The following is a 26707-nucleotide window of genomic DNA, read 5'->3' on the forward strand; positions in this document are numbered from 1 at the left end:
CATTTGAGTGAAGAGAGACCAAAATAAATAGTTGAAAACTGAATGCAGGTTCAGTATGCAGCTTTTTCTTTATTAACGAATGGGTATTTGGTCTGGAATTTACCGCAAGCCAAATCTAAGATTGGTTATACAGCACAAGAAATGTGCTCCCAGTTTCCTGTTGTCTTGACTAATGTATTACTGAAACAAGGTAACTGGTTTAAATTACTATATTCCTCTTTACCCAGGTGGCCAAACCTATTTTTCCAGAAAGTAGATAAGGTAAGCTGTAGAGGTTCCTGTCGTCCAGCCACCAGACTAGGTCCTGCCTCACCTCCTCCGTGAGGGACACGGGGAAGTACGGTGGGTCTCTTGCCTGTGACCAACACTCCTTTAGTCTCCACTGGAGAGACCGCAGGTGAAGACGCCCGTGAGGGACTAACTTCTCGAGTGACGACAGGTGGCCGATCACGACTTGCCACTGCTGAGCTGGCTGTTCCTGCCGAGACAGGAACTGGTAGGCTGCCTCCCTGAATCTGCTGATCCGCCAGTCTGCGGGGAAGACTCGCCCTGCTACCGTATCGATCAGCATACCCAGGTAGGGGAGAGCGGCTGGACCAAGAACAGCGGCTCGGGTCCCGAGCGTCAGAGGAGCTGCTGCTGGTCTCCCTAACCTACCCGTCGCGTCAACCCTGGGTACCCGCGTATCGCTACGAGAGCGATCGCTGGTCTGGCGGGAGTCACTTGAGCGACTCTCACCAGTCTTCCGCTCTGTGCCTCGGTCCTGGCGCCGAGCGAACTCGGAAGCCTGGACTTTGGCTGCACTGTCACCTGCGGGTGACCGCACGCCCAGTACCTCTCGCGAACGAGAGGCCGAGACGGAACCTGATGTAGCAGCAGAGCCCCTAGCACCAGGTGAGGAGGTACCGGTGTTAGCTGGTACCCCTCTGGTCCCCGTCTTCTTCTTCCTTGCGGAAGGCGAGACGGGCCCCGCTCCCAAAGGAGCGGGAGGACCAGCGGAAGACCCCCCCGTCCCACCAGAATGAGACAGGCCCTTAGAAGTTCCCAAAGGAGACTTCTTAGGGGGGGAGGAGGCAGCCTTCTTCTTCCTCGGCCATGAAGCCTTGGAAGTCGAAGGGGAAGAGGCGGCAGCAGACGAAGACGATGAAGACGACAACGACACCTTCCCCCTCTTCCCCTTCTTCTTCGTCAGCTTCCTCAGAACAGTCATCAGGTCCTCCATCCAGGACGGAGCCAGGGCAATTGCCGAAGTAACACGGCCCGGCTGCACCTGTTCGGAAGGTCCTGCGACTGGAGCAGCAACACCACGGGCAGGAACGACGTCAGCAGGGGCTGGTCCAGGTACAGCAGGTACATCAGGTACGGCAGGCACGGCAGGAACGGCAGGAGGCGGGGCAGCGGCCAGCAACATCCTGGGTACTGGTGGCAGGTCCAGTGGCGAGCTCTTGGGGCACCGTAAGTCGGGGGCTGAGGCGAGAGCGGTGAACCCTGGCGGCGGTGTTACGATCCTCCTCGGAATGCCAGGAAGCGGCGCCTGAACCTCAGCTGAAGGGATTACCATTGTTATATGCTGCGTATAAACAAGGTGAGGAGGGGCGGCATACCCTGGGGTCGAGACGGTGGTGGTGGTGGTGGTTACCGGACGATGCGTAACCGGAGCAGAGCCACTCGCCAGGTGATGTAACAGCCCCCGAATACTCGGTGTCCCCTGGAGACCCAGCGAGCACCACACCTGGCCGAGGCGTCACCCGCAGCAGGCGCACCTGAGAGGCAAAGGTCAGGTTAGTAGGAGGGGTTTCCCCTCACCCGGGGGGGAACAAGTCCCACCCCAAGCGAACGGAAGACCCCAAGTACAGCCAAATGTCGGGGTACCTCGCCCCCTCCTCCACGCTCGACGGATCGGGCGAAGAGAAGGAGCGAGAAACCCCCCCCCCAAGGGGTTAGGAGCCATACGCGGGAGCCGAGATGGAGGGAGGAAAGATGACGACGTGTCCGTGACCAGGGGAGTTGCCGGAGAACTTTCCGATGATTCCCTGGCAGGCTTACGTCGCTTCCTCCTCCCCTCATATCGCGCCCACTGCTCCTCCAACCACAAAATACTAATATCACAGGGCTCGGTGCGAGAGCATTCGTGGCCCCAACACCGAGCACACAATTCATGGGGGTCAACCTCCATAAAGGAGGGGAAGGCCCCACACTTACGGCCCTCCACACCAGGGCAGAGTCTGCGGCTGATGGGGGGGCGTGGGGAACTCTCCAGCTCACGATCCATAATATGATAATAAAATACAAAGCACAAGTACTTACAGTATTTTACACAATCACACTAGAATAGCAAACCAAGATTTTAAGAAACAAAGCATACGACGAAAGGCGGGCAGAGAGAAGTGGAGAACACATCTGTCACCCAGCGCGGCCGAAAGCAGTGATGCTTCACCTCCCAGTCGCGCGGTGCGCTGACTGTTGCACAAGCAGTTAACTACCGAACTCCCTTGTTCGAAGCTTACGACCGGTTCCAGCTGCAGCAAGTTACATTACTATTGTTAAAGGACCGATGGTTTGTGTTGCGTATTGGTACAAATACAATTTAGTTACAAATTTGTCATATTGCTGGTATTTCCTCCACTGCTGCATCTCAGTCTTTTACCAATGAAAAGGAAGCTGGTGATACTGCACCGACTTAGGCTGTTGATGAACAGGAGTGCTCTGCAAATGCAACTCATGGACAGGAATACTACAGTTGGATGGTGTGGTTTGTTATCCACATTTCAGGAAGCTCCATGAGAAGTGAGAAGCATAATGCATGCATTAAACACACATTCTTATTTGCATAGATGGCTACTCTTTCCACTCACTTTCTCTGAAAAATTACTAGTGTTTGCTTCATGCTGAGTGCACTGGAGTGCTGCAACATCATTCACTGTATGATTTAACACTAACAGTTTCCTCCATGAAACCACCACCTAGATAAGGATAAATTGAACTTACCGTTAGCTTAAGCTCTTCATTTTGGCCCCATGCTATGCACAAGAAAAATTCATAAATTGTTTCTTTGTTAGCAGAAATTGGAGAAAACTCCTGTGGATCAGCTGCTGTCTTTGCTTACATAACTCTACCTACATGTGCTGCTGCTGCTCTGGAGCTATGAGACCACTGGGCATTGCATTGTAACGCCTTATAACCTTTACAACTAAACATGCAGCATGTCGCTCATCAACCCGAGTACTGGTCTCCAACCTCTCTATGGTCTATTAGGTGTCAGCAAAAGAAAACTGAACAGTAAAGTTACACATTCCACGCCCAGAAAACCTAAGGAACAAAGCCAAATTGTCAGTGCTACTCCAAGAAGGTGACAAGATAGCTGCTGTACTACTACGTACAGATAACCCAACAAGCTGCTACCAGAGTAGATCTTGCCAGTCCCTTCAGGAGTATTATACAACCACCTTACAATTGCTTAAAATGAGACCACTGGTGCATCGCAAACATGGTAACTACAACCACAGCTGTTTTGAGCCGATCCCATATCAGAGGAGAAACTTGTGTTCACCTTTGTTTCCCTCCCTCAGATCTTGGACTAACATGGAGTTTGTTCCAGCTGATCTCTCATATCCATTATCATTGTATATTGATATTAGGAAAGTTGCTACATTCATTCCTATTTATGGAGTTGATAACTTCATCTCTACTAGCAGCTTGTTGGGTCAGGAACATTAGTATAGCAGCCATCATGTCTCACTTTTCAGGGGTAGCAGACCGACATTTTGGCTTTGTTCTCTACATTATTTGAGCGGGAATGTGTTCAACTTGACTACTTCATTTGCCTTCAGTTTACATCTAATGGCTTCAAATAGAGCTTCAAGACTAGGCTGAAATTCATGAGTACCTTGTCGTGTTTTTGGTTATTGAAGTTAAGCGATTGCAATGCTTAGTAGTGCTGGTATTTCAGCCACATTGTGTAGGAAATGCCTTGACAATACCAGAAACATTTCTTCAATGGTTTGATTAGCTAACACTTGGTTCTGGGATTCTTCATTGTGCTGCAGTTCCTTTTTTTGTCAAAGTTGTGTGGCAGCAAAATGAAGAGAATAGTGGAACAATTTTTCCCCAGCCTTAAATAGTACTTTTTGTCAATAGTGCAGCTTTCATTCCATCCTGCAGATTTTGAGGTCTTTTCTCTTTGGTCTCACTGCATGTGATTTGCAGTGTGTTATTTACCCGAGGTTGTATTTCTAAAGACCCTTCATTTTTCTAGGACATCAAGTGGGATGGCTGAGGAACAGATTAACCCTGATCCTGACGTTAGATTGAGCACCGAGGCTCACTCACTGAACCTCTGTTGTTAATTCCATGTAAGGATTATATCTGCATATATGTAAAGATCTTTAAGAATTTCTCCACATCTATTCTGCAATATTTGATTGGGAACCCCATACTTCACTTGGAATAGTGGAACCTCCAGCTCATCAATCAGGCCTTCAAAAGCCAAGTTAAGCAATCTGATTAGCTGATTTACCATACAGATCCTTTTAGCTCTTGAAGACTCATTTTGGGCAATTTGTTACAAATTTCATTTGCTACCATGTCCTGTCCTTGCCCAATCAATATTAGTCCTACAGAAGACAAAGTTCTTATAATTTACAGAGGTTAAAAGTTATTTCAGCATTACTTGTTTTACAGGAGTTATGTATGTTCAGCATTACCTTGTTTGAGAAGTGTTATGTATGTTGTGTATTACCATAAGTTTAAGTAAATCTGCTAGTGAACCCTTCACATAGTGTACTAGAGTCATGTAAACAGCAAAAGAAACTCATTATTAGTACGTGTCAGATTTAAACTTTCCAATAGCTAAAGCTATGTAAATTACGGTTTTATTAACCTTTACCTGCCTGCATTTTTCATCTCTACCAACACCAAGTCAAGTTCAAACACCAGTCTCTTAATGTCTGTTCTTAAAAGTAAAATCAGTTTTATATAAATAGATTTATTTCATCAAGAAGTTTAAATTACATTAAAAATCACAATACTATTCTCAAAGGTATGCTCTGCATAGTAAAAGCATTGTAATGAGGACTTACTTCTGCATCTTAAAAAGTAATGCGCACAGTGCAAAAAAACATGAAGAGGAGATTAAAACATTAAAAATCCATTATCTTAGTAGTTACAGTTCTTCAAGTAGTCAGCAAGAGCTTCTACAGTAGTAGCACATTGGCCAGGCTGAATTGGATCTTCATACTGACCAATGACCAACGCAGTATTGGTTTTTGCAACATGAATACCCTTGTTTCCCTTTTTACCTCGCAGCACACAATCATCACCGCTTAGGAAAAAGTACTTCTCTCCTGCACACATCATACCTGTAAGTAATTACTAAAAATATTCTCAAAATAATAACAATATTAACTACTGGTACCCTTGCTTTGGTTTTTAGACATTTACTTTTAAAATACTTTAAAGCTATTCCCCTCCCACCTTCATTTTGGTTATCAGAGAACCATATACAAAATCTTTCAATAATAGTTTCCTTTACAATACTTGTAAGCTATCCTCTGCCCCCTTCATTTTGGTTATCAAAGAACCCTATAAAAATTTTTCCCTTTCAATAATAGTATCCTATAGTGTACTTTTGCCGGACAGTTTGACACTTAGAGTAAAACTAATCCTGAACTTTGTGCTCAAGTTGAATTATACAGCTCTGGGACTTTATAAAGTACAAAGACTTACCTTTCTGCACAAGTCCATCTTTATTAGTAAAGCCAGTGGCAATACTCTGGCATTCCTGTTGAGTGACACCCCAGCCATCAGAGATTGCCCAGACAGAGCCATCCAAACCGGCAATCGCACCCCTGCTAACATTTCCAGTTCCTGTTAGTTGGTTGGTAATGTAGTCGTTCCAAGACATCTGTGGAGTAAGTTTTATTTAGGGCTACTTTAAAAAAAAATTGTACAACAAAGCTCTTTAAAAATTACTATTGGGAAATTAAGTGGCACTTCAAATATTACTAGGTACTTTTTTTCTTCAAATTGGTAGAGAGGGAAAACTGCAGTTAAAACTGATAAATCAAGCTACAGTTTTTTTAAGTAACTATATATTAAATTCTGGCATTTGTGATCACTAAACTGTCCAGATTTTTTTTTCCTTAAACTACCTTAAATCTTAGGCCCAAAATCATGCATGAAAAAGTTAATGGTTGCTGATGGCACTCTTATAACCTTAGGCTATTACACAATTTCTACCTCGCCTATACTTACTACTAACCCTTAGGATAACTATAGTTTTGTACTCTGCCGTACAGTACAGAAAGAGGTGTGCCGGTAACTATGAATCTTTAGTGGTCACAGTCTAATTCTGTACAAACATTAAGGTTCAATCCAATAAAGATTGGAAAACCATAGATTCACAAAACTTATCAGTAATCGTGCGTGCTAATATATTATTCTTTTATCAGATTTTTTGTAACTAACGCCGTCGAAGTCTGCTAACAACTACGTTTTTAGCTGCCAAATGCAACGTACGTTTAAACATTTAAAAATATTTTTGTTGGTTTAAACAATTATGACGACTCTGTATGGGAAATCATGCAACGCTGTCAAAGTGGCTATTCAACTTTTAGGGAGAATATTGTACCAAGTAGATAAAGATAATTTTCATACATAACTATTTTAATTTAATACGAAAACTACAATGGAACATTTATGCTGTGCGAAAGATCTTAAAATGGTTCATACAAAAGCCATACAAAAATCTACTGCAGATTTAGAGATTTATCTAATGACTCAACAGTAATTCCTTTGGGGCCGGTATTAGTCATGGTCCTCATGGTAGTGTTCTCGTTTTATAGTCAACATTAACTACTGTGGAATTCTAATAGGATACGTACTTTATAGCAAGTACGGACTTTCAGACATTCACGAAAGTATTGAGCAAAGTGCGTGGGCGGGGTGGGAGGATTTGGACAGTAATCCTTTGACTTAAGTGTTAAAACGTTTTCCAAATCTTGAGTTGTTTACGATATCGAAATTAAGACATTTTAATTTACCAAGGTTAAATTCCCAGGGGCAATGATCCGAGTAATAAGAAAACCTCACAGTACGGAGTTATAAATAAGCAAGAAGTATAGCGGCTAGAGCAGCATTCGTTAACAGACACGAACGTTCATTGATTATGTGATCAATAACCGGCGAGACAGTCATACATTACACAGGAGTTTTAAGATTTATGTATTTAGGCATTAGACAGTAGCGAATCCCAAAATTAGTTAGCAAATGAGCCTAACTAGTCTATCCTCCAAGCAAAGTTTCAAACCCTGCTCTATTAGACCATAAAGCAGACTGACGTCATACAAAGGATTATAACCTTCGGCTAAGCAAGCTTTATCGGCTAATACTACTCGCCACCAGATCCACAAATGACAACTCACAAAATCAAGTTCAACAGCGTAGTACGGCTAAAATAACTTCAAATTAAAACTATTGAAACAGTATTCTTAATCACAGACAAAATTAACAGTTACCGGTGTTAAGGCGATCCAGGACCCAAACTTATCTAGTCTACCTAAAACTAGCTTCACGAAGTAAAGGGGTCACACTGTTGGAGGGTTATGGTAATCATTTACAGAACAGCTGTTGTCGGATAACCAACAGGTGTTAAGTCAAGTGCTTAACCAATTGCCAACACAGGATATATTTGAAAATAGAACATGGAGGATTGTTTCTTCATACCACCATATCCTAATATATACACTAATATGATATCAGATAATCAGTCCTACGCACGTCGTGTGACGAATAATGATAGCGACAGTGTAAAACTAGACGGTATTTGCGTCTTACATGCAGCATGCCATTTCTCAGTAGTATTAAACATTCATGGAATTACGATGGGCTTACCACGGTGTTATGACGGTCATAAGTTCACAAACACCAAAAAACGATAAAGCTATCTAAACGGAAGAGAGATAAACATGAAGCTTCAAAACATGACAAATCGCTGAAGTTACAAACAGGAAAAATTAATATTACAACCAACTGATAACGAGTTTGGTCGTACACAAAAGGAAAGATTGAAGTGATGAGCTACCAATCTATTTACATAAAACGTATAATAGAATAATTACCCTTATAAAGTGATTATTATATGCAATAAGTTTCAATTCCGTACTCGAGCCGTTTGCCGATGCACAACCACACGTCACAGGGACACAGCGGTTACTGTCTCGCTCTTCGAACTGTCGGGGCAAATCTATACTCCGTCAATGATCTGAGTCACTGGTTTTCTCTCGACGTCACCCGGAAGACTGCTGACCAGGTATTTACCTTGTTATAAGTGCTCTATTGTCTATTTCATATGTATCTGTTATCACTGAAGGGCAACTCAATATAAATTTATATATATATAGTCAATGCCTTGATAAAAGTAATGTTTATGATGAAATTCATTTGCGTGGCAACTAGACAGACCCAATAACTATAATACGAGTCCTGAATTCACTTGATGCGTAAGCCGCTATGTTGAATTCAGCGAAATTCATAAACGTGACACATGGAAGTTTTAGTTTGCAAATATCAGTTTGTCAGTTTTGTATATTAATGTATTTGTTTATTAACGTCTCGTGACGACATATGAAAAGTATTTGATCAAGAATGTTTGTGGTAGTTAGAGCTGTTTTGTAATCAACGCTTTCAAGGCAAGTTAGCCAAAGTTATAAAGAATGATATTCCGCGTAGTTCATTTGTGAGGACAACAGTCCCGTGTGCATATATACTTAGTAAACATCATTTCACGCAGTAATGTGTGTACAAATTACAAAAATAATTATCACTCATACACACACCATATATATATATATATATATATATATATATATATATATATATATATATATATATATATATATATATATATACGCGTGTGTGAATGAACCCTTGTCAATCATCACAGCTTGTTACATTTTTATGGGTTTTGCTTTGGAACCACGAGATGGTTTTCGTTATGCTGAGTGTTTATATAATATATAAATTTGTCTGATAACGCTCTCGATAGTAAACTGTCAGGGTGGAACACTAATCGATAAAAGAATCTGAAAAGGCTAGAGCCACTTACCGATTATTTACGGTGTATTATTTTGCATTAGTCATTGTTACCCGAGACTAGTTTTAGTTCAGTAATATCAGGAACAATTGAAATATCCATAATTATGTTTGACGCCCCAGTTGGCTATCACCTCTTGTGTTTGTAGATTAAATGTAAGTTGTTTCGTATGTGTAGTGGTAAGCAAATACTGGCGATGACTGGATTATTTTGTATGGTTTCTGTTAGAGTCTTCGCTATAGTGGCTTAGTACATTCATTGTACAGCATATAATATGCTTTGAGTTTTGTTACCCTTATCATGCAGTGAGCGTGAAAAACTTTGTGCTAAGACAATTAAAACGTTCTTGTATCCCTGTTACTGGTCGTACGTTCATATGAAAGTATACACACACATAGGCTACGTGTGTATCACTTATGTTTCTACTTTCAATGAGTACATCAAATATCATGTGGTAACTCATAATTTTTAATTATTTTGGCTGAAAATCGTCTTTAACGAATGATTATCTAAATTACTTAGATTTAAACAGTATCTGCATCCGCAAGGGCGTGGTCAACAAATATCCACATCTGCATCCACATCCGCAAATTGAAAAGATTGATATCCGCATCCACATATGTAAAAATAATTGATATCCGCATCCGCAAATCCCATTTTCAGACATCCGATACATCTCTTATGTGTTTATGTTTGCAGAGTGGGACCATAATGTAAACATCACAGTGGTTTTTTTTAACATATTCCAAATTATTTAGAGAATGCAATGCGCATCCAAAACGTGTTTAACTGGACTCTGCACCCAGCTGTTGCTGACCATGTTAGCTATAGTGATATTCTGTGATTGGTCTGTGTACGTACAGGCAGTTTTCGTGTTATGATTTTGATTTTGCTGTATAGATTTGATGTAGAATACATTTAGTTTAGTACAGTATGTTAGAAATTTATAGTTTAGTACAGTATGTTAGAAATTTATATAAAATGCTAAATTAAAGTTAAGAGATGACGAACATGTCATATTTTGCCGTAAAAATGTTGGGGAGAAGTAGGGATGCATAATTTCTGGTTTATTTATTTATTTTGCAAGACCATGGTGAATTGACATTCCAGCACTGAATATCGTGTCTGTTTACAGCTGTTGGTAATTATTCAGTAGTAGTGGACTGCAGTGAAAAGGGAGAGTGGCATACAACGAGCAAGCTTGTTCCAAAAGCCTTGAAGAAAACTAAGACCTTAACACACACACAGGAGCCATCATCTCTGAGGGGGAGGATATATATATATATATATATATATATATATATATATATATATATATATATATATATATATATTATAGTGTGTGTTTTCAGGTTGTGTAAAATATGACTAATAATGACGGTATCCCAGGGAAAGCTTGAGGAGACTAGAAACAGTGTAGGAGTGATCTATGTACGTTGCTACATTATTAAATACATGCGTTTTGTTTTGAGTTATATTTCCATTTTCATCACAACCATTCGTAACAACAACAACAAAAAATCTTAGCACAGAAAACTTTAGTTATTTTCACTGAGAGAACCAGAAAGCTTAAAAAATCCCCTCTTACCATTCAGACTTTTGCTTTGTGTATCTTGCACCTCGACTTGACCAGTAACGACATTTTGAATTTTATTATTCTTGAAAATGTGACCAAGAATTGTGTGACGTTTTAGTGTTGCGGTGTATTAAAGTGCAAAAGTTCCCTGTACTTTGAGTGCTAGAAATAATAAGTATTATATTCTCCTTCTGTAGCTGAGATTAAGCTGTTAATAATATCCAGGGGGTCGATGAAGAGTTTTGCTTGCAAGAGTAATAAAGAGTATTATCTTTCTCCTCTTTACCAAAAGTGAGTCTATCACCTCATTCGAGATTAATCCCAACTTCTTCCCTGAAACTAGTCATTTTTGGTTTACCTCGGGCCTGGGCTAGGTGGAGACATTAGGTTGCTAGTTCCTGTCATCACTTGCCTTGAAAAGTGTAACGAGAATATAAAGTATATCAGGAACAAAAACATATGGTAAAAGATTTGCAGGCGTTCTTTTTCTAGGTCAGTGGTGACTTGCGAGTAAACTTTTGTGAACACGAATGGAAAAAAAAGGATGTTTGGACGACGAAAACTTAATGTAAATTAAACTTGTATGTTAAGAGCTGAGTGATATTCCTCTCACGAATGGCCAAGTAGCTGTATAACCCGAGGCTAGCTGATAAGTGTCAAGCGATAGAGATTATCTTTTTTTTTTTTCCTTTTTTTCTCTGGGGTATAACTTTCCTCATTAAGTCTTGTCCTATGCGATGTAGCATCCCTCGTGATGTTTATCAGCGGTAAAAGAGGCATTTAACCAACGCGATGGTCGATGATTTACTCGTGCGAGGTATTTTTATGAAGATTATTTAAAACTGATGAAATAGTGTCTAGTATACAATACAGTATTTGAGTTAACTGCATCTCTCGCTATCACTCACACACACATACACACACACACACACACACACACACACACACACACACATATATATATATATATATATATATATATATATATATATATATAATGTGTGTACAAACCGTGTGTGTGTATGTGTGCGTCCGAGGAAAGCGGCGGTGACTGGGGAAAGTGCAATATCATTATGAGCTTAAGCTTCCATGATCTACATGAGAGGTCAGAGAAAAGTCGTGACAGAAGGTGCAGTTGGGAAGATCTTTGCTGTCCCCGATTACGACAGTTTTTGTACAGTATACATACATACGAGTTTACACATGACCCGAGAAGAACAATAACAGATGGATGCAATATACGTTATAAAGGTCCGGTAGAACCGTTACTTGGTGCAAGAATCATGTTGAGAGTGACTGGTTGGGGTGGATGAAAGATGGACTATAGGACTAGGCCTTTATGCAGCTCTTCAATCAAGAAAGTAGGAAGTAAGCGCATTGTGTTGTTATAGGGTCCTATGAATTTTTTTCGTATCCTCATTATTGACATGAAGCATTGTTGTAACTTTATCCTGAAAATGTAAGATTGGGACTTGTCGAATGAGGAGAAAATAATGTAAAACTAGGGCTATTTTAAGTATGATATTTAAAAATGAGTTCACACGAACTGTGTACGTTCGAAGAATGGAAACTTGAAAGAAAACAGCACAAGAAATATTTCGGAAGAATCAAGTTGAAAGTGACAAAAAAAGAGAGACAAAATTGACGATAAAGTTGCGACCGTGGAGAGGACAGGGGCCAGGGCAGTCTTGGATTGTGGTACTCTCCAGTTGCCGGTTAGGCTTTTACATATCAGCATTATACTGGGTTTTCATCTGTGAGTAAATCGGTAGAGAGGCACCTAGTGGTGTTTTATTTTTCAAAGAAGCCTTCCTTTCGTACATAACACACACACATGTATATACATATATATATGCATATATACATATATTCATTGCAGAATAATAATACGGAATGAAGGGAATGAGATATTGAATGCGCTAAACGCAGCGGTTCTTAGCCTTTTGATGACTCCAGACCTCCAGTGGATTGCCCAATAGGTTCCATACCCCTTTATTTAAGTCCTATTTGTTTACAGTATAATTCAATATACTTAGTTTAATAAATACTTTATGTATGAATAGCTAGGAATAGAACATGCAAGAAAATCAGCAGTATTAATAGTTTATTTAGTTATTTATTTACAAAATGTACCAATGTATACATTGACACGTTAAAATCAAATATATACAAATATCCAGAAATCAAGTCCCATACCCCAAGCATGTGGTTCTCATACCCACAAGGGGTATGGTTACCCCCTGTTAAGAACCCCTGCGCTAAAGGAAAGTGGATAGAAGTATACTGAAGTGCACTATCACTAGCTTGTCATCAGTCAATACCCAATGCATGTTTTTGACTAATTGATCAGGCTCTCCATCACGTGCAAGGACAACTGTTTCGTGCAGGGGCATTCTGCGATCAGTAGTAGTGGTACTGAAACCACCGAATGTGTAAAGAGAACGCCAGGCATAGCCGAATATTCAAATATGCAAACCACAATATACTACTACTATTACAAGTCAAAGCTATGTTTTTTTTATGGTGTTTTTACGTTGCACGGAACCAGTGGTTATTCAGCAACGGGACCGACGGCTTTACGTGACTTCCGAATCACGTCGAGAGTGAACTTCTATCACCAGAAATACACATCTCTCACTCCTCAATGGAATGGCCGATAATCGAACCCGCGACCACCGAGGTGTTCAGAAGCAAACACCAAACCAACCACGCCACTGAGGCACTTAGTCAGTTCTATGGAAATAGTTAAACATTGCGACCAACATAGCCTGGGAAATATTTGAAGCATGACAGAAATATTTTCATGATGAACGCTCTCACAGAAAGATGTTTCTTAGCAAGTACCTTATATGCATGATTTACGAACCACGGCACGTTTTGGCTACAGGTGATTGCTATTGCAAGGCAATCGGTTTTCATGACTCGGTTATATTTTCCATTCAATGGTCGTAGGTACATTAGCAAATCGTTGGACGTTAATTAGAGGAAATTGCTATTAGAATTATTCGTAATACAAGTAGGAGGCATTAACCCGGTATGTACCCACCTTTGTCACCTACTCTCTAGACCTTGATAGTACTAAACATGGCGAAAGCTCTGTGGGACGCTATATACAATACTAGCTCCTTGGGGATTAAATTATTATATGCATCCATTTCTGTATTGTGCGGTCGACAAATTATATTAAAAACTATATCTTCGTGCGGCCGTCTACTTCACTTAGCACGATTTTACCCTGGACTTCGGCAAAGGTGGATACATATATACCGGGTTGATACCCAAGTAGGATGTGTGTATACGAAAGAAAACAATCTTTTCGGATATTTCCTGTACTATTAACCCTGCATATCATAATCAGTGCCACATTCAGCTTTAAACGTTGAGGCAAGGTCCACATCTCTTGTCTAAAAGTCTTCCACAGTAATAGTTATTTCATACACCTACACAATAAGGCCTCTCGATATCTCATCAGCTCTCCCGTCTACTATGCCATTCACCTCAGTCTTTTGCGCACACTCGTTTCCTTTTTAGGCTGTCCTATTTCCTCCATTCCTTCGAATAACCCACTTTTTACCAGCCTTTCGTCCTCATGAACGAACCCCCTCATAACACTCGGATACATCTCTTCACCCACGGTCACTTTTTTTTCTTTCTCTCTTTTTTTTCAACCACGTCGCATTTTCACATTTCTCACCTTTAACATCTCTCTTACACTACACCTAACATATACGGGGATTCAAGGCTCCCGGGAGTCAAATTTACACACACATTATATATATATATATATATATATATATATATATATAGATATATATATATAATATATATCTATGTGTGTGTGTGTGTGAAATCTACTGATCAACTTTTAGCAGATATGTATGGAGTTGTAATAACCACAGTGCTCTCTAACTTCTCGAATTCTTCACACTTTTTGAGTACACTTGTCAAGAATATGAAGTAATTCTGATGTCTGCAGCAGGATCAGAACCCGCATCCAGAGTATCAGAATGAGGACTTGTAGGAATGTTCCATTTGAGGTACGATATGTTTTCCCTGTTATGTGTATCTCTTTGCACGGGGGGGTTCGGGAAAAAGACAAGTCAGTTCCCGCTCATCCCTTGATCTGTAATCAACTCTTGTACATTAAAGGAATCAACCGGTCCCGAGTATGTCTCAACCTGCTTACATGGCGCAGTGATTCTCGTTCCAAAGCAGGACCTACAAGATGCTGAGACGAGGCCATCACAAACACACCCAGGGGCACAGCAAGACGTTCCCCCAGGGCACTGCAAGCAGGAATGCAACACCGGCACGCCGGCACCACGAGGGACAGGACTTGTTACAGGCTTTGGTTGGCCTCATGGCACAAGGAAGACCACATGGTTCAGCCTCGGCAGGTGTTAGGGCGATGTGCCCTGAGAAGTGTAGCTATGAGATGACACAAAGCAGTTTTCGAGAATGGTGTCGCTCTATGAGTGATTGGCTGGCCTTAGGAAACATCTCAGGAGAGAATGCACTTATCAGTATCCGGTTAAACTGCGATGAGAAGTTAAGGATGACTATAGATGCAACGCACTCAGAGGTTCAGTGGAACTCATTAACGACCTCTGAGGCATTTGACAGACTGGAGGAGATCACGACGAAGTCTGTGAATAAGGCAGTGGCATGGGACAAGTTTTTCTCAGCGCAACAAGGCGATCAAGAAACCGCGAAATCTTTTGTGCATAGGTGCCAACAATTGGCCTTAGATTGTGGGTTTAAGTGTCCCCATTGTCGAGCTGATCTGAATGATTTTGTGTTAGTTCAGCGGATAACAAGTGGTTTAAGCAATGTGGGACTTAAGCAAGAGATCCTACAGGATCATGAGGTTTTCAATACTGTGCAGAAATTGTTACGTAAATGTGAAATTTATGAATCTGCAGAAAAGGATAGTATTATCGCTCGTGGAAGGGCAAACGTAGCTAGTTTGGTAAAAGGGGATGAGATAGGCTTAGGCCTAGTTGAAAGTGGGTTAGAAGGTGAAAGTAAAATTATTGCTAGCTATAGGTCTAATAATAGTGACAAGGGACACGGCCGTGGCCGTAGTAGCTCGAAACCTACTGGTAACAGTAAGTCAGATACCAGGTGTAAAAAGTGTGGTGGTCGTTCTCATTGGCAGGGAAAATGTCCTGCTGATAATGTTAACTGTTTGCAGTGTGGTATTGTGGGGCACTTTGCTAAATTCTGTCGTCAAGGGGGGCAACAGCCCGCCAAAACGGCGCCTATTGTGGACGCGTCTGTTACGTCATGCACTGTTGCCTATCCACCTGCGGACAATCGCCAGGTAGGCCTATGTGCGGCAGTGGGGAAACTGCCGATGGTGAAAATAAAGGTTAAGCATGAGTTTCATGTGAGTGTGTCGTTGTTGAGGCTGTTCCAGACACAGGGGCAGAAGTGTGTATAGTAGGGGTAGATTTGTTACCAAAATTGGGTTTGAAGGTACCTAATCTCTCTCGGTGTAATGTCATTGTAAATCACGCAGGGGAGAAGTCATTGAGAATATATGGGTCTGTTGATATGCTAATAGAAATTGGGTGATAAATCAGTGAGCACTAGTGTTATCGTTGTGCAAGGTGCTACCCGTTTTTATATGTCTTTAGGAGTGTGTAAATCACTAGGTCTAGTGCATACAAAGTTTCCACCCCATCATACTGTCGCTACGTGATGACGTCACTCGGAAACCCTCTGCGTCGACTAACCCCCGCCAAACGCCTGAAGAAAACGTTCTCACACGGGTAGGGGGTGGTGGTCGTCAGCGCGAGATGCCATACGCTGCCACGGAGGAGAATGTCCCTAGGCTTAGGGGCTGGCTACTGCAACGTTTTGCGAAGACTACGTTCAACGTTTCAAGAAACCCTCTGCCGATGATGAAAGGAGCCCCTCACCACATTCACCTGAGGGAAGGTGCCATCCCCTATGCGTGTCATACACCTATACCAGTTCCTAAGCATTGGGAGGCCGATGTTAAGGCTCAGCTCGACGAAGATGTCAAATTAGGAGTAATTAGGGAGGTCCTGCTGGTACAGCTACGGACTGGTGTGCGAGGATGGTAGTGGTAGCAAAGAAAAATGGTAAACCACGGAGGACCGTGGACTATCAAGAGCTGAATAAGAATTGCAAACGAGAAACGCATCACACATGTGCTCCTTTTGACATGGTCTCGGGTGTGCCACTTCGTACATATAAGACTGTAGTTGATGCCTATGCCGGATTCCACCAGGTGCCATTAGATGAGGAGAGCCGACAGTTGACAACGTTTATTACACCATGGGGGAGATACCAGTATTGTCGAACACCTATGGGTCATTGCGCGGCCCCGATGCATACACGAAAAAGGTTCGATGACGTTATTATTGATGTACACAGAAAGTACAAGTGCATAGATGACGTGTTGTTATATGACGACAGCGTTGAGGGAGCCTTTTGGCATACTTATGATTTTTTGCAATTATGTGGAGATAATGGTATTACGCTGAATCCGGATAAATTCCGATTTTGTCAAAGACAGGTAGAGTTTGTGGGGTACGAACTTGATTGGGATAATTATAGACCTTCTAATGAGCGTATGAGTGCCATTAAGAACTTCCCCATGCCTGCAAGCCCAACTATCACGGATATAAGATCTTGGTTTGGACTTGTGAACCAAATTGCAACCTTTCGTGGCTGTAGCACCGGTAATGGAACCATTCAGGGATCTTCTCAAGAAATCCCCCCATCGGAAAGTTTATTGGGACCAACGCCTTCAAAACAGTTTTGTTGCAGCCCGGGACAGCATTTGCAAGATGTTGGGCGACGGACTGACATATTATGATAAGACAAGGCGCACTGCTGTTGTTACCGATTGGTGCAGAGAAGGAATGGGATTTGTTATATTGCAACAATATTGCAATTGCGAGGATCTCAATGCCCCTTTTTGTTGTAAGGGGGGATGGAAACTGGCATTATGTGGCAGCAGGCACCTGACGGAGGCGGAGGCCGGCTATGCCGTCATTGAGGGGGAAGCGGCTGCAGTAGTATGGTGCCTTAGGAAATCGAGATTGTTTTTATTGGGATGCCCGAATTTCATTTTAATCACGGACCATAGACCTTTGGTAAACTCTTTGGGGATAGGAGCCTAAAAGACATTGCAAACCCAAGACTACTAAGGTTGAAGGAGAAAACTATGCAATAGTGTTTTACCATAAGATATTTGCCGGGGAAGAAGAATTCGGCAGCCGATACGTTATCAAGATACCCAGTGATTCGCAGTGAAACTACCGTCAAAGACGAAGAAGAGGAGGAACTTATGAACGAAGTTTGTATTGCCTCCATGACGTCATCGCTGGCGGATGACGTCATTACTATGGACTGGGCTACCATGAGGGGGGAAGCAGAGAAGGATCCTGATTATTTACTATTGCAGCGACGTGTCAGCGAAGAGGGTTGGCCGTCGTCAAGGTCTCAAGTGGAGCCCTGCCTAAAACCTTTTTTCAATGTACGTGATAGGACTGAGTGTCATTGAAGGATTAGTCACATATGCATATGACGAGGGGCATGTTCGTCTGGTAGTTCCGGAGGCACTACGTTTACGCATTGCAACCAATTTACATTCAGGTCATCAATCAACTGACTCCATGATCAGAAGAGCACGACAGGCAGTTTATTGGCCTGGGATTGAGGGTGGGACTTCGGCAAATTATAGGGCACAGTGTCATGATTGCAACGTTGCGGCACCTTCGCAACAAAGGGAAAGTATTATATACACTCCCCCTCCCGAATATCCGTTTCAGAGAACTGTTGCAGATTTATTTCAAGTAGCAGGGAGGCAGTATATGGTCTACGCCGATCGACTGACTGGATGGATGGAAATTTATTTCTTCGCTAACGGAACTACATCCGCGAGAGATTGGATCCCAGTTTTTAGAAGATATTTTATGCAGTGGGGAGCACCTGAAGAAATATCAGTGGACGAGGGCACGAATCTAACGAGCATGGAAATGAGACATTTCTTTGGTAAGTGGGGGGTATCTATGAGAGTATCGTCTGCTCACTACCCCCAGTCCAACGGGCGGGCAGAAGCTGCTGTGCGCACCGCCAAACGAACATTAATGGGCAATACTCTACCTGATGGAGGGCTAGACAATGACAAGGTAGCTCAGGCAATATTGCAGTATAGAAATACACCATTACGTGGTATAGATAAGTCTCCTGCACAGCTGGCCATGGGTCGCCAACTTCGAGATTCGGTGCCAATGTTAAAAAGTTATCATTTCGTCACCGAGCATTGGTCGGAAACCTTGTCCGCAAGAGAGAGGGAAAGAAGCGTTGTTGAGCAACGAATATCATCCAAGTATAATGAGAAAGCCAAGGATCTTTCCCCCCTACAAATAGGGGAGAGGGTAGCTATCCAGGATGTGGACTACACGAGCCTGGAATAGAAGCGGGGTGGTTATTGAAAAGAATAGATACCGCCAATATCGCATTTTAGGTTTTAGACGGGAGCGGAAGAATTTCGACAAGAAATCGCAAGCATTTGAGATCCCTACCACCCACACCACCTGAGGGAGAACCTACTCCCACCGCCTCGGGGGAGGCTGGCCCAGTACCCACCCAGGGGAGAAGTAGCACTAGGGTACGTCGTCCCCCGCAATGGCACGATGATTATATTACAGAGTAATTTCATTTTAGTTGTGTTTATAAATATCCCCTAAACATGTCAAGTTTTGTGCATATACTTTAATCCTGATTATTTTGGGTTTAATAAGTGTTCCTCTTGTCATGTTTACCATTTATGTATGTTCCAGCGCTGTGTCCGAAGGACTATCTTTATTATAGCTGAATTCCCTTTGCTTCATATGTTACTACCTTTACCAGTTTTATTATTTTTGCAACTGAAAGGAGAAATCTATACTTATGTTTTAAATATACTAGTGTTTGCTTTGAATGGGGAGCTTTGATCTTAAAGGGGAGGTGTAGGAATGTTCCATTTGAGGTACGATATGTTTCCCTGTTATGTGTATCTCTTTGCACGGGGTTCGGGAAAAGACCAAGCAAGCAGTTCCCGCTCATCCCTTGATCTGTAATCAACTCTTGTACATTAAAGGAATAACCGGTCCCGAGTATGTCTCAACCTGCTTACAGGACTTTGTCAAGTGACCTCATTCTGATACTCTGGATGCGGGTTCGTAACCTGCGACAGACATCAGAAGTACTTCATATTCTTGCTTTCAGATCTAAGACTTTGCAGTGACAAGTGTACCCAAAAAGTGTGAAGAATTCGAGAAGTTAAGAGGCTACTATTATTACAGTTCACACGCATATATGTATGTATGTATGTACTATATATATATATATATATATATATATATATATATATATATATATAATATATATATATAGATATATATCACTTTGTCCACCCCTCCAATGGAGACAATTGATTAAATTTTGGTAGGAAATTAATATTTCAAGCCTAAGTCAAGAAGGGTATAACTTACAGTGTAAGCCACCAGAGAATAGATCGTCCATTTCTTGGAGAAAACGGAATTGAAGCCATGAAATTCAAAGGTTCGGTTGTATACTCCTAACCTGTGATCATTACATAAGCCCCTGTTTGAAGTCAGTGTTTTTCTCTGTTGTTGGACAGAGTTCAGAAGCCTGCTTCAAGCCTCTTCTCCCTTCCAGCATTTCAGCGCACCCAGGGGCCGCTTTGAGGCAAGTGTCGGTGCTGGCATAAGGCTGGCTAAATCTGAACGTGCCAACAGAGTCAGTGTCAGTCAGAATGACGCTCGACCTATCTGTCTTATCGGTGGCGTGTGTCCGGTTCAGTCACTCCCTGTCTCCCGCTACGAAGCTTGGCGGCGCCTTGCGCCTCCTCCCTCCCCCTACCATCCCCCGCCACTCCCAGCCCTCCCGGGCCTTCTCCCTCCTACTCCCTCTGATGACTGTTCAAGAGAGAGCAAGGACAGGATGTGTAATTGAACTTACGTGCTGTGCCACTTTTATACTTTCTTAAGAGCAAAGACAGGCCTGCTACTTTTATACCTAACAGTGAAGTCATTGGTAACTTTGATATTTTCTTAAGAGTGAATGTAGGTTTGCTACTCTACAGCTTTCTGCAGGCACGTTACACACACACACACACACACACACACACACATATATATATATATATATATATATATATATATATATATATATATATATATGTGTGTGTGTGTGTGTGTGTGTATTCATCATATACATGCGTGAGTTTTTTCTTTTATACTCAGAAATGTTACGTTGCAAATATCGTTTAATATCCAATACACTACATCTTCATCGGCGGGATTCGAACCGTAGCTTGGTTGAGAAACAACGATATACAATGGCTGAACACTGAGCCGTCAAGAGAGGTATGAGTTGATATGGACTCTGCAGTACATATACCTTTCAAATTCAGGTTCTGATCTTAAATAGGTATCAGCCCACCTTCGCAATGATAGTTCCTTGGTATGTTTGTAACTTAGGGCTAATTATGAATATTTGTCATTTAGGCGTGCGAGACTTGTTGGTATTCATGAGTATTAAATCAAGATATCTTTCAGTATCCATGCACTATACCTCTGGAATAACTTACACCCAAGGGGAATTATACCTGATGTTTGTGTGTGCAACTGAAATTGCTAAAAAAGTCGGTTGGAAATGAATTGTACGTTGTACTTCGATATTTTTAGTTTGTGAAGTTTTTGAACAAAGCCAACTTCGCTGTTCTTCCGTTACCAACAACAGTAATTGATAGATAACCTTGGGTCAACTGGATATTTGGTAATCCTTAGGACTAGAAAAACATAGAACGGAAATATAAAGTAAATTTCGCTCTTGAATACACTCGGACGATACACCTAGTTCGTTAGAAATATATATGACTCACCGTAGCACAGGTGTTTAGAGCAACACCTTAATTGTTGAATGTGTGTGTTTGCTGGCGCGCGAGAGAGATATATACGTTTTAGCCTTACCGATGCCTCGTAACTAGGTCTTCATAGAAATAACCGGTTGCTTTAAGGTGGCCATTGAAATCAAGCCAAACACATTATAGACCAAATTTCAAAACCATGGATTTCTCTGGCACCGTTTTGTTGCTGAGCAGCGAACAGTTCACGATACAAATTAGGATATTTTTAATGAAATGCCTTAGTTTCTTGTTTTCCACGTACACATTTCAAATAGACATGGATCATACAGTTTACTACTTAAATCCTCAGTTTGAGTCTGATCATCTTTCAATGGGCACTTGTCATTTTCACTTTTCTCTTTTATCATCCTCCCGTCTACAATGTTTCTTTTCAACTGACAAAGTTGAAGACATTAACCTTTACTTTCATGGTCATTATTTAAGGCTACTTTATTTCCACATTCCAGGCTTTGAAAGTTCTCGACTTCACCCAATATCCATTTTCTTGGTCTCTTTATCTTATACAGTTAATACACTTGACAAAATTCGAAATACACTCATAGTTAGTTATTAGTGTATTTTTGAAATGTTAGTGTTTCTTTTATCTGGCTTTTCTTATTTTGTGGTCAATGACGTCAATAGCTGCTATGGTGTTTCATAGTTACCATCACTTTCTGTAAAACCATATCATCATTTGGTTAACGTACATGCTTTCTCAATACGCTCATGCCTCTGATAGTGGAGGCATGTACGCACATAATGCCCGTCACGTTAACTTCTGTCCCAGTTCAAGCAATCTGCCCCATTATAGTGAAGTTCTTTCACCCAGTCCTTTTCTTATTACAATACTACCTTGTTTCATCAAACGCCTGTATAAAAGCCACGTTCACTGACCAGAATCCCCAGCCACTTTCTGCCACATAAGCTTTCTCTTTCTCTCTCGTTCTAGCACACGCACTCACACCACTTATCCTGAAGACATTTTTTATTTACCTTGATCGAGTGTTAGCCCTGTCCTTATGCCCTTAATATACGACACAGCGCCCCGTCCGGCAATCCGATGAGGTAGTAGCGAGAAATGAAGGTCTGTCTATGAGGTTGGTGAAGCTCCCACTGAGATTCCATTTCGCCCACTTGTTGGTGAATCATGCTGCCTCTTATCATTTTTCTCTCTCTCTCTCTTTCGTGTTGATAAGATAGGTTACTGGCTGATGGGAATCCCTCCCCGCTTTTTATTCGAAAAATATGCATTTGTGTGTGGTTCATTTGGAGGTTAAAATTCACATGTATGGGAACTATTTTTACTGTATTATAATTATTATTGGTGGTTACATACGCATCCACAAGCCTGGCGCCCAGGGTCGTAACTGTCCCCTGCTGCAGTCCCAACTATGATGAAGCTGCTATAGTCTCCCATTCTTTTCTAACCTTAGTAGCGTCCACCACAGCCGTTTAACTACTAGGTACACAATGCACTGCTTAGTTCCACATTATGGCAGGCAAGAATGCTACCAGTTACTTCATAAGCCCCATAATTGTGTTTGTTTATCTTTATATAATATATTATATATATTATCTATATATATATATATATCTCATATTATATATACTGTGTATACCATAAGGAATATGCTTCCAGTTCTCAGCAGACGTTTTTGGAACCTTTTCAATGTGAGATGTGAGGCTCTCTCTCTCTCTCCGTCTTATTATATATATATAGTATATATGTACGTGTATATATATGCATACATACATTCATACATACATGCATATATATATATATATATATATGTGTGTGTGTGTGTGTGTGTATTTATGTGTATGCCTGCTTATACGTATATATATATATATATATATATATATATATATATATATATATATATATGTGTGTGTGTGTGTGTGTGTGTGTGTGTGTGTGTGTGTAATGTGCGATCAATTTTTCCCTTGTAGTACTGTTAGTAACAAGGAGACTAAACTAGCAGTCCCGATAAGTGTAAAGAGCATGAAGTGTGACCCTCATTCAGATGTCTCGAGAGTGATCTCATCCTGCCTTATCTGTATTATTTGGCCTTTAGAAGCTCATGTTCTTTGTCTCGTTGCGTACTTTACTAGAACGACTGCGCGAATGAATAAAATCACAGAATTCCGTGGATACATTAGCATTTGCGGTGTTGTTAAGGAAGTCGATGTCTGCCAGTCATATGTTACAAATGTCAATGGTTGTTATTACTGACGAACTGCTTATTCTGAGCTGTAGTACTTGTTTCAGCTTATATGACTTGCCCCTTATAGTGAATAAATAGCTGTTGTGAAACAAATGATAGTTAAAAAAAATAGTCATAAAGTTGATAGACAAATCCACAGTTATTTATATGTATATATATTTAAAGATAAATCTGTACATATTTATCTTTTAAATATACATACACATACACAACTGAATTTGGTTCCCCAATATAATAATAATATAATAATAATAATTTGTGGAAAGACGAACAACCGTACAAATCCAACATTGATATATTAGTATTGGCTGTGTTACACTGTACATGCTAGTACCAATTCTCGGGACACATCATCACTCCCATTGAGGGGTTAACAGACCGACGGAGAACGCAGGTGTTTTAAAAGATTCGTCAACCGGCTGATACGATAACACGGCGATAACGCCCTCTGTAGTCGCGAATTGGCAGCACGAACTCTTCCGGTCACACTGTATTTTGTAAAAGTCGCCCTCGTAGAATTGTGCGTGGAAGGTCCTCAGACTTTTCTCGCTCTATTGCGAAATTGTGGCAGACACGCCCAGAAGGATAGATATTCAGCTCAGTGACAAGTTCGCGAAGCAATGCCTTGACACCACACCGATGTTCATTTTGAAAACTAACTCCAAATGTACGACAATTGTGATTCCAATATCACCAACGGCTCTATCTATTAACCTCATGTGGAGATAAAAATGACGTGGCAGAGATATGTTTCTAATCTTAATGACAATGCATCGGCATTCGCTTATTATTAATGTGTTATCATCCATACCAACCACATTTACTATCCTCACTTGGCTATAATGGCTCAATACACATTTTCCAGCGTACAGTTCTACGTTAATGCCGTTATTTAAGACTTAATGCGGTTTTTCATAATGATCAGTATCATTGCTTCTCTTAGTCTCTAGTTTCTATACAATGAAACTCGGTGCGTATCCATATCCATTAATTTTTGGTCCTATAAGAGTACTAGGTGTACTGAGGTTACCTTAGTCCGGTGTCTGGGACATTACGTAACGACCCTAAAGTCGTACTTTGGTTTAATGGTGTGAATATTACTTATAATTTGTTTTGATTAGGTATAGCCTAAAATTTAATGGAGCAATTTTTTTCATAAAAATTCAGTAGCATTGTAATAATATTTTTTTTTAATATTCAAAATTTATAGCTGTCATAATTGCATTATATATAATGTGTGTCATAGAATACATAAAATCACTTGCATCATCCGTTCATCGAAAAAAATTCCCATACCAGTTTCCCACAATAATAATGAAAATAAGAGTGAATGCATAGATACATGCACACCCTGCATTACAAAACATTAATTCATACTAATAAACCTTTCTAAGGAATTATTGAGGGAATTAGCAAAAGTATATAGACTAAATTACTTCCAGTTTTCCATGGAGAACTGTTTTCCACCAAAGGTTACATCTTATTCGATTTCGTCAAGTAATTATTATATTTGTACAAGGTACTATAAGTAAAAGGTAACTGTCTCAGACATATTTTTTAATGGATGCATTTAAGTATACGCTTATTCTTTTATGTAACTGGTCAACTTTTTAAATTTGCAGTTTTTATTTTTAAGCCTTGTATAGTCGTTCAGACTAAATCAATATTTTCAAGATACATTGATGTATTGGCAGTATTTTAAAATAACGTGCAAAGCGTTTATGGCATGTCCTTAATGACTTTACTATCAAAGTAATTTATTTGAAGTGGGTGATTTTCTTCAAGGTTACTTTGCTTTGAAACGGAGTTGGAATCCTAAATTGTCTTCGCCACATTCCACCATAAGGGCTGAACCTTAGACGAGGAACAGTTTTTAAGACTCGGTGACTTGCTCTATCGTAAAGGTCTGGAACTGTGATATCAAATTACGCTGGCCTTATGCCGTCAACAGCTCTTGTTCTTATGAGCAGCTTGTAGTCAGAGTGTGGAGCAAAGTGTACGACCCATAACTAAAAGGCCCCCACGATATGCCACGCCTATGTAGCTACCAGCACGGTCTAGACCGTGGCTACCAGAACAATCACCCAGCCTTTACAATCAGTCCCGTCTTATCTTCCTCGCTATCTTAAAAATGGTTTGTCATCGAGGTTTTATTTGATTATTGATGTTATCTTCAGATAGTATTACATTAACACTGTTTGATCACTGTTATCTCTGAGAAAAAATTCAGAGAGCCTTATTTCAGAAAGTACTAGAAAACAAGAAAAAAAAAATCACTTACTCCACTCATGGTTGCTGAAGTTTTTACTGAGGTCCAGGAAAGAGGAAGATGAAGAAGGAGAAATGTTTGGGCTGACTGGAAGGGTCGTCTGGATGGTCCTTTTTTTCGGGGTTACGGTGAACGTACTGTTTCTTTCAGGATTTGTCTCGTAATAAGGGCGGATGGCTACGACAGCTGCGCCGGACTCTGCTTTGTCACAATCAAACTTTTGATAGATATTCTGAAATAACATCTTTAGGGCACATGACGAGAGAGCCGAGAATTGAAACTTTTAAGAAGGAATGATAAGAGCGCCACCGGAACTCACAAGATTTTAGAAATACCTCCGGTCTCTCTCTCTCTTTCTCTCTTTCTGATATCTCTCTCTATAACAAACAGCGCCAAATAAATAATAGGAGAGATTAGGCCATTTATTACATATGTGATGTAGCTGACGTAGTTAAAATCATACTACGTAGATATGCTAATTAAAGCTCCTCCACAGATTGTCCCCCATTTTTAGAACCATGGTAAATGTGAACGGAACCCGCCTCATTCATACACATAATGACATGATATGAGTGGATATACAGCATATGTC

At 40.9% G+C, this 26707-nt stretch overlaps 1 protein-coding gene across 3 annotated transcripts; it reads right to left on the minus strand.

Moving 5' to 3' along the window:
- Positions 1-4968: 4968 nt before the first annotated feature.
- On the minus strand, positions 4969-26287 carry LOC135200762 (profilin-like). Of its 3 annotated transcripts, none has more exons than XM_064229377.1 (3): positions 26128-26287; positions 5725-5902; positions 4969-5357 (listed from the first exon to the last, which is right to left on the minus strand). In XM_064229377.1, the coding sequence occupies exons 1-3, from the start codon at positions 26134-26136 to the stop codon at positions 5155-5157; spliced, it is 390 nt and encodes a 129-aa protein (XP_064085447.1). In that variant the 5' UTR covers positions 26137-26287; the 3' UTR covers positions 4969-5154. The 3 variants fall into 3 exon arrangements, with proteins under 3 accessions (XP_064085447.1, XP_064085448.1, XP_064085449.1); XM_064229378.1 differs by lacking the exon at positions 26128-26287 and adding an exon at positions 22615-22770; XM_064229379.1 differs by lacking the exon at positions 26128-26287 and adding an exon at positions 8118-8275.
- Between the last annotated feature and the right edge of the window lie 420 nt (positions 26288-26707).

Source organism: Macrobrachium nipponense, chromosome 27 (assembly GCF_015104395.2).
Source record: "Macrobrachium nipponense isolate FS-2020 chromosome 27, ASM1510439v2, whole genome shotgun sequence".
Classification (NCBI taxonomy): domain Eukaryota; kingdom Metazoa; phylum Arthropoda; class Malacostraca; order Decapoda; family Palaemonidae; genus Macrobrachium; species Macrobrachium nipponense.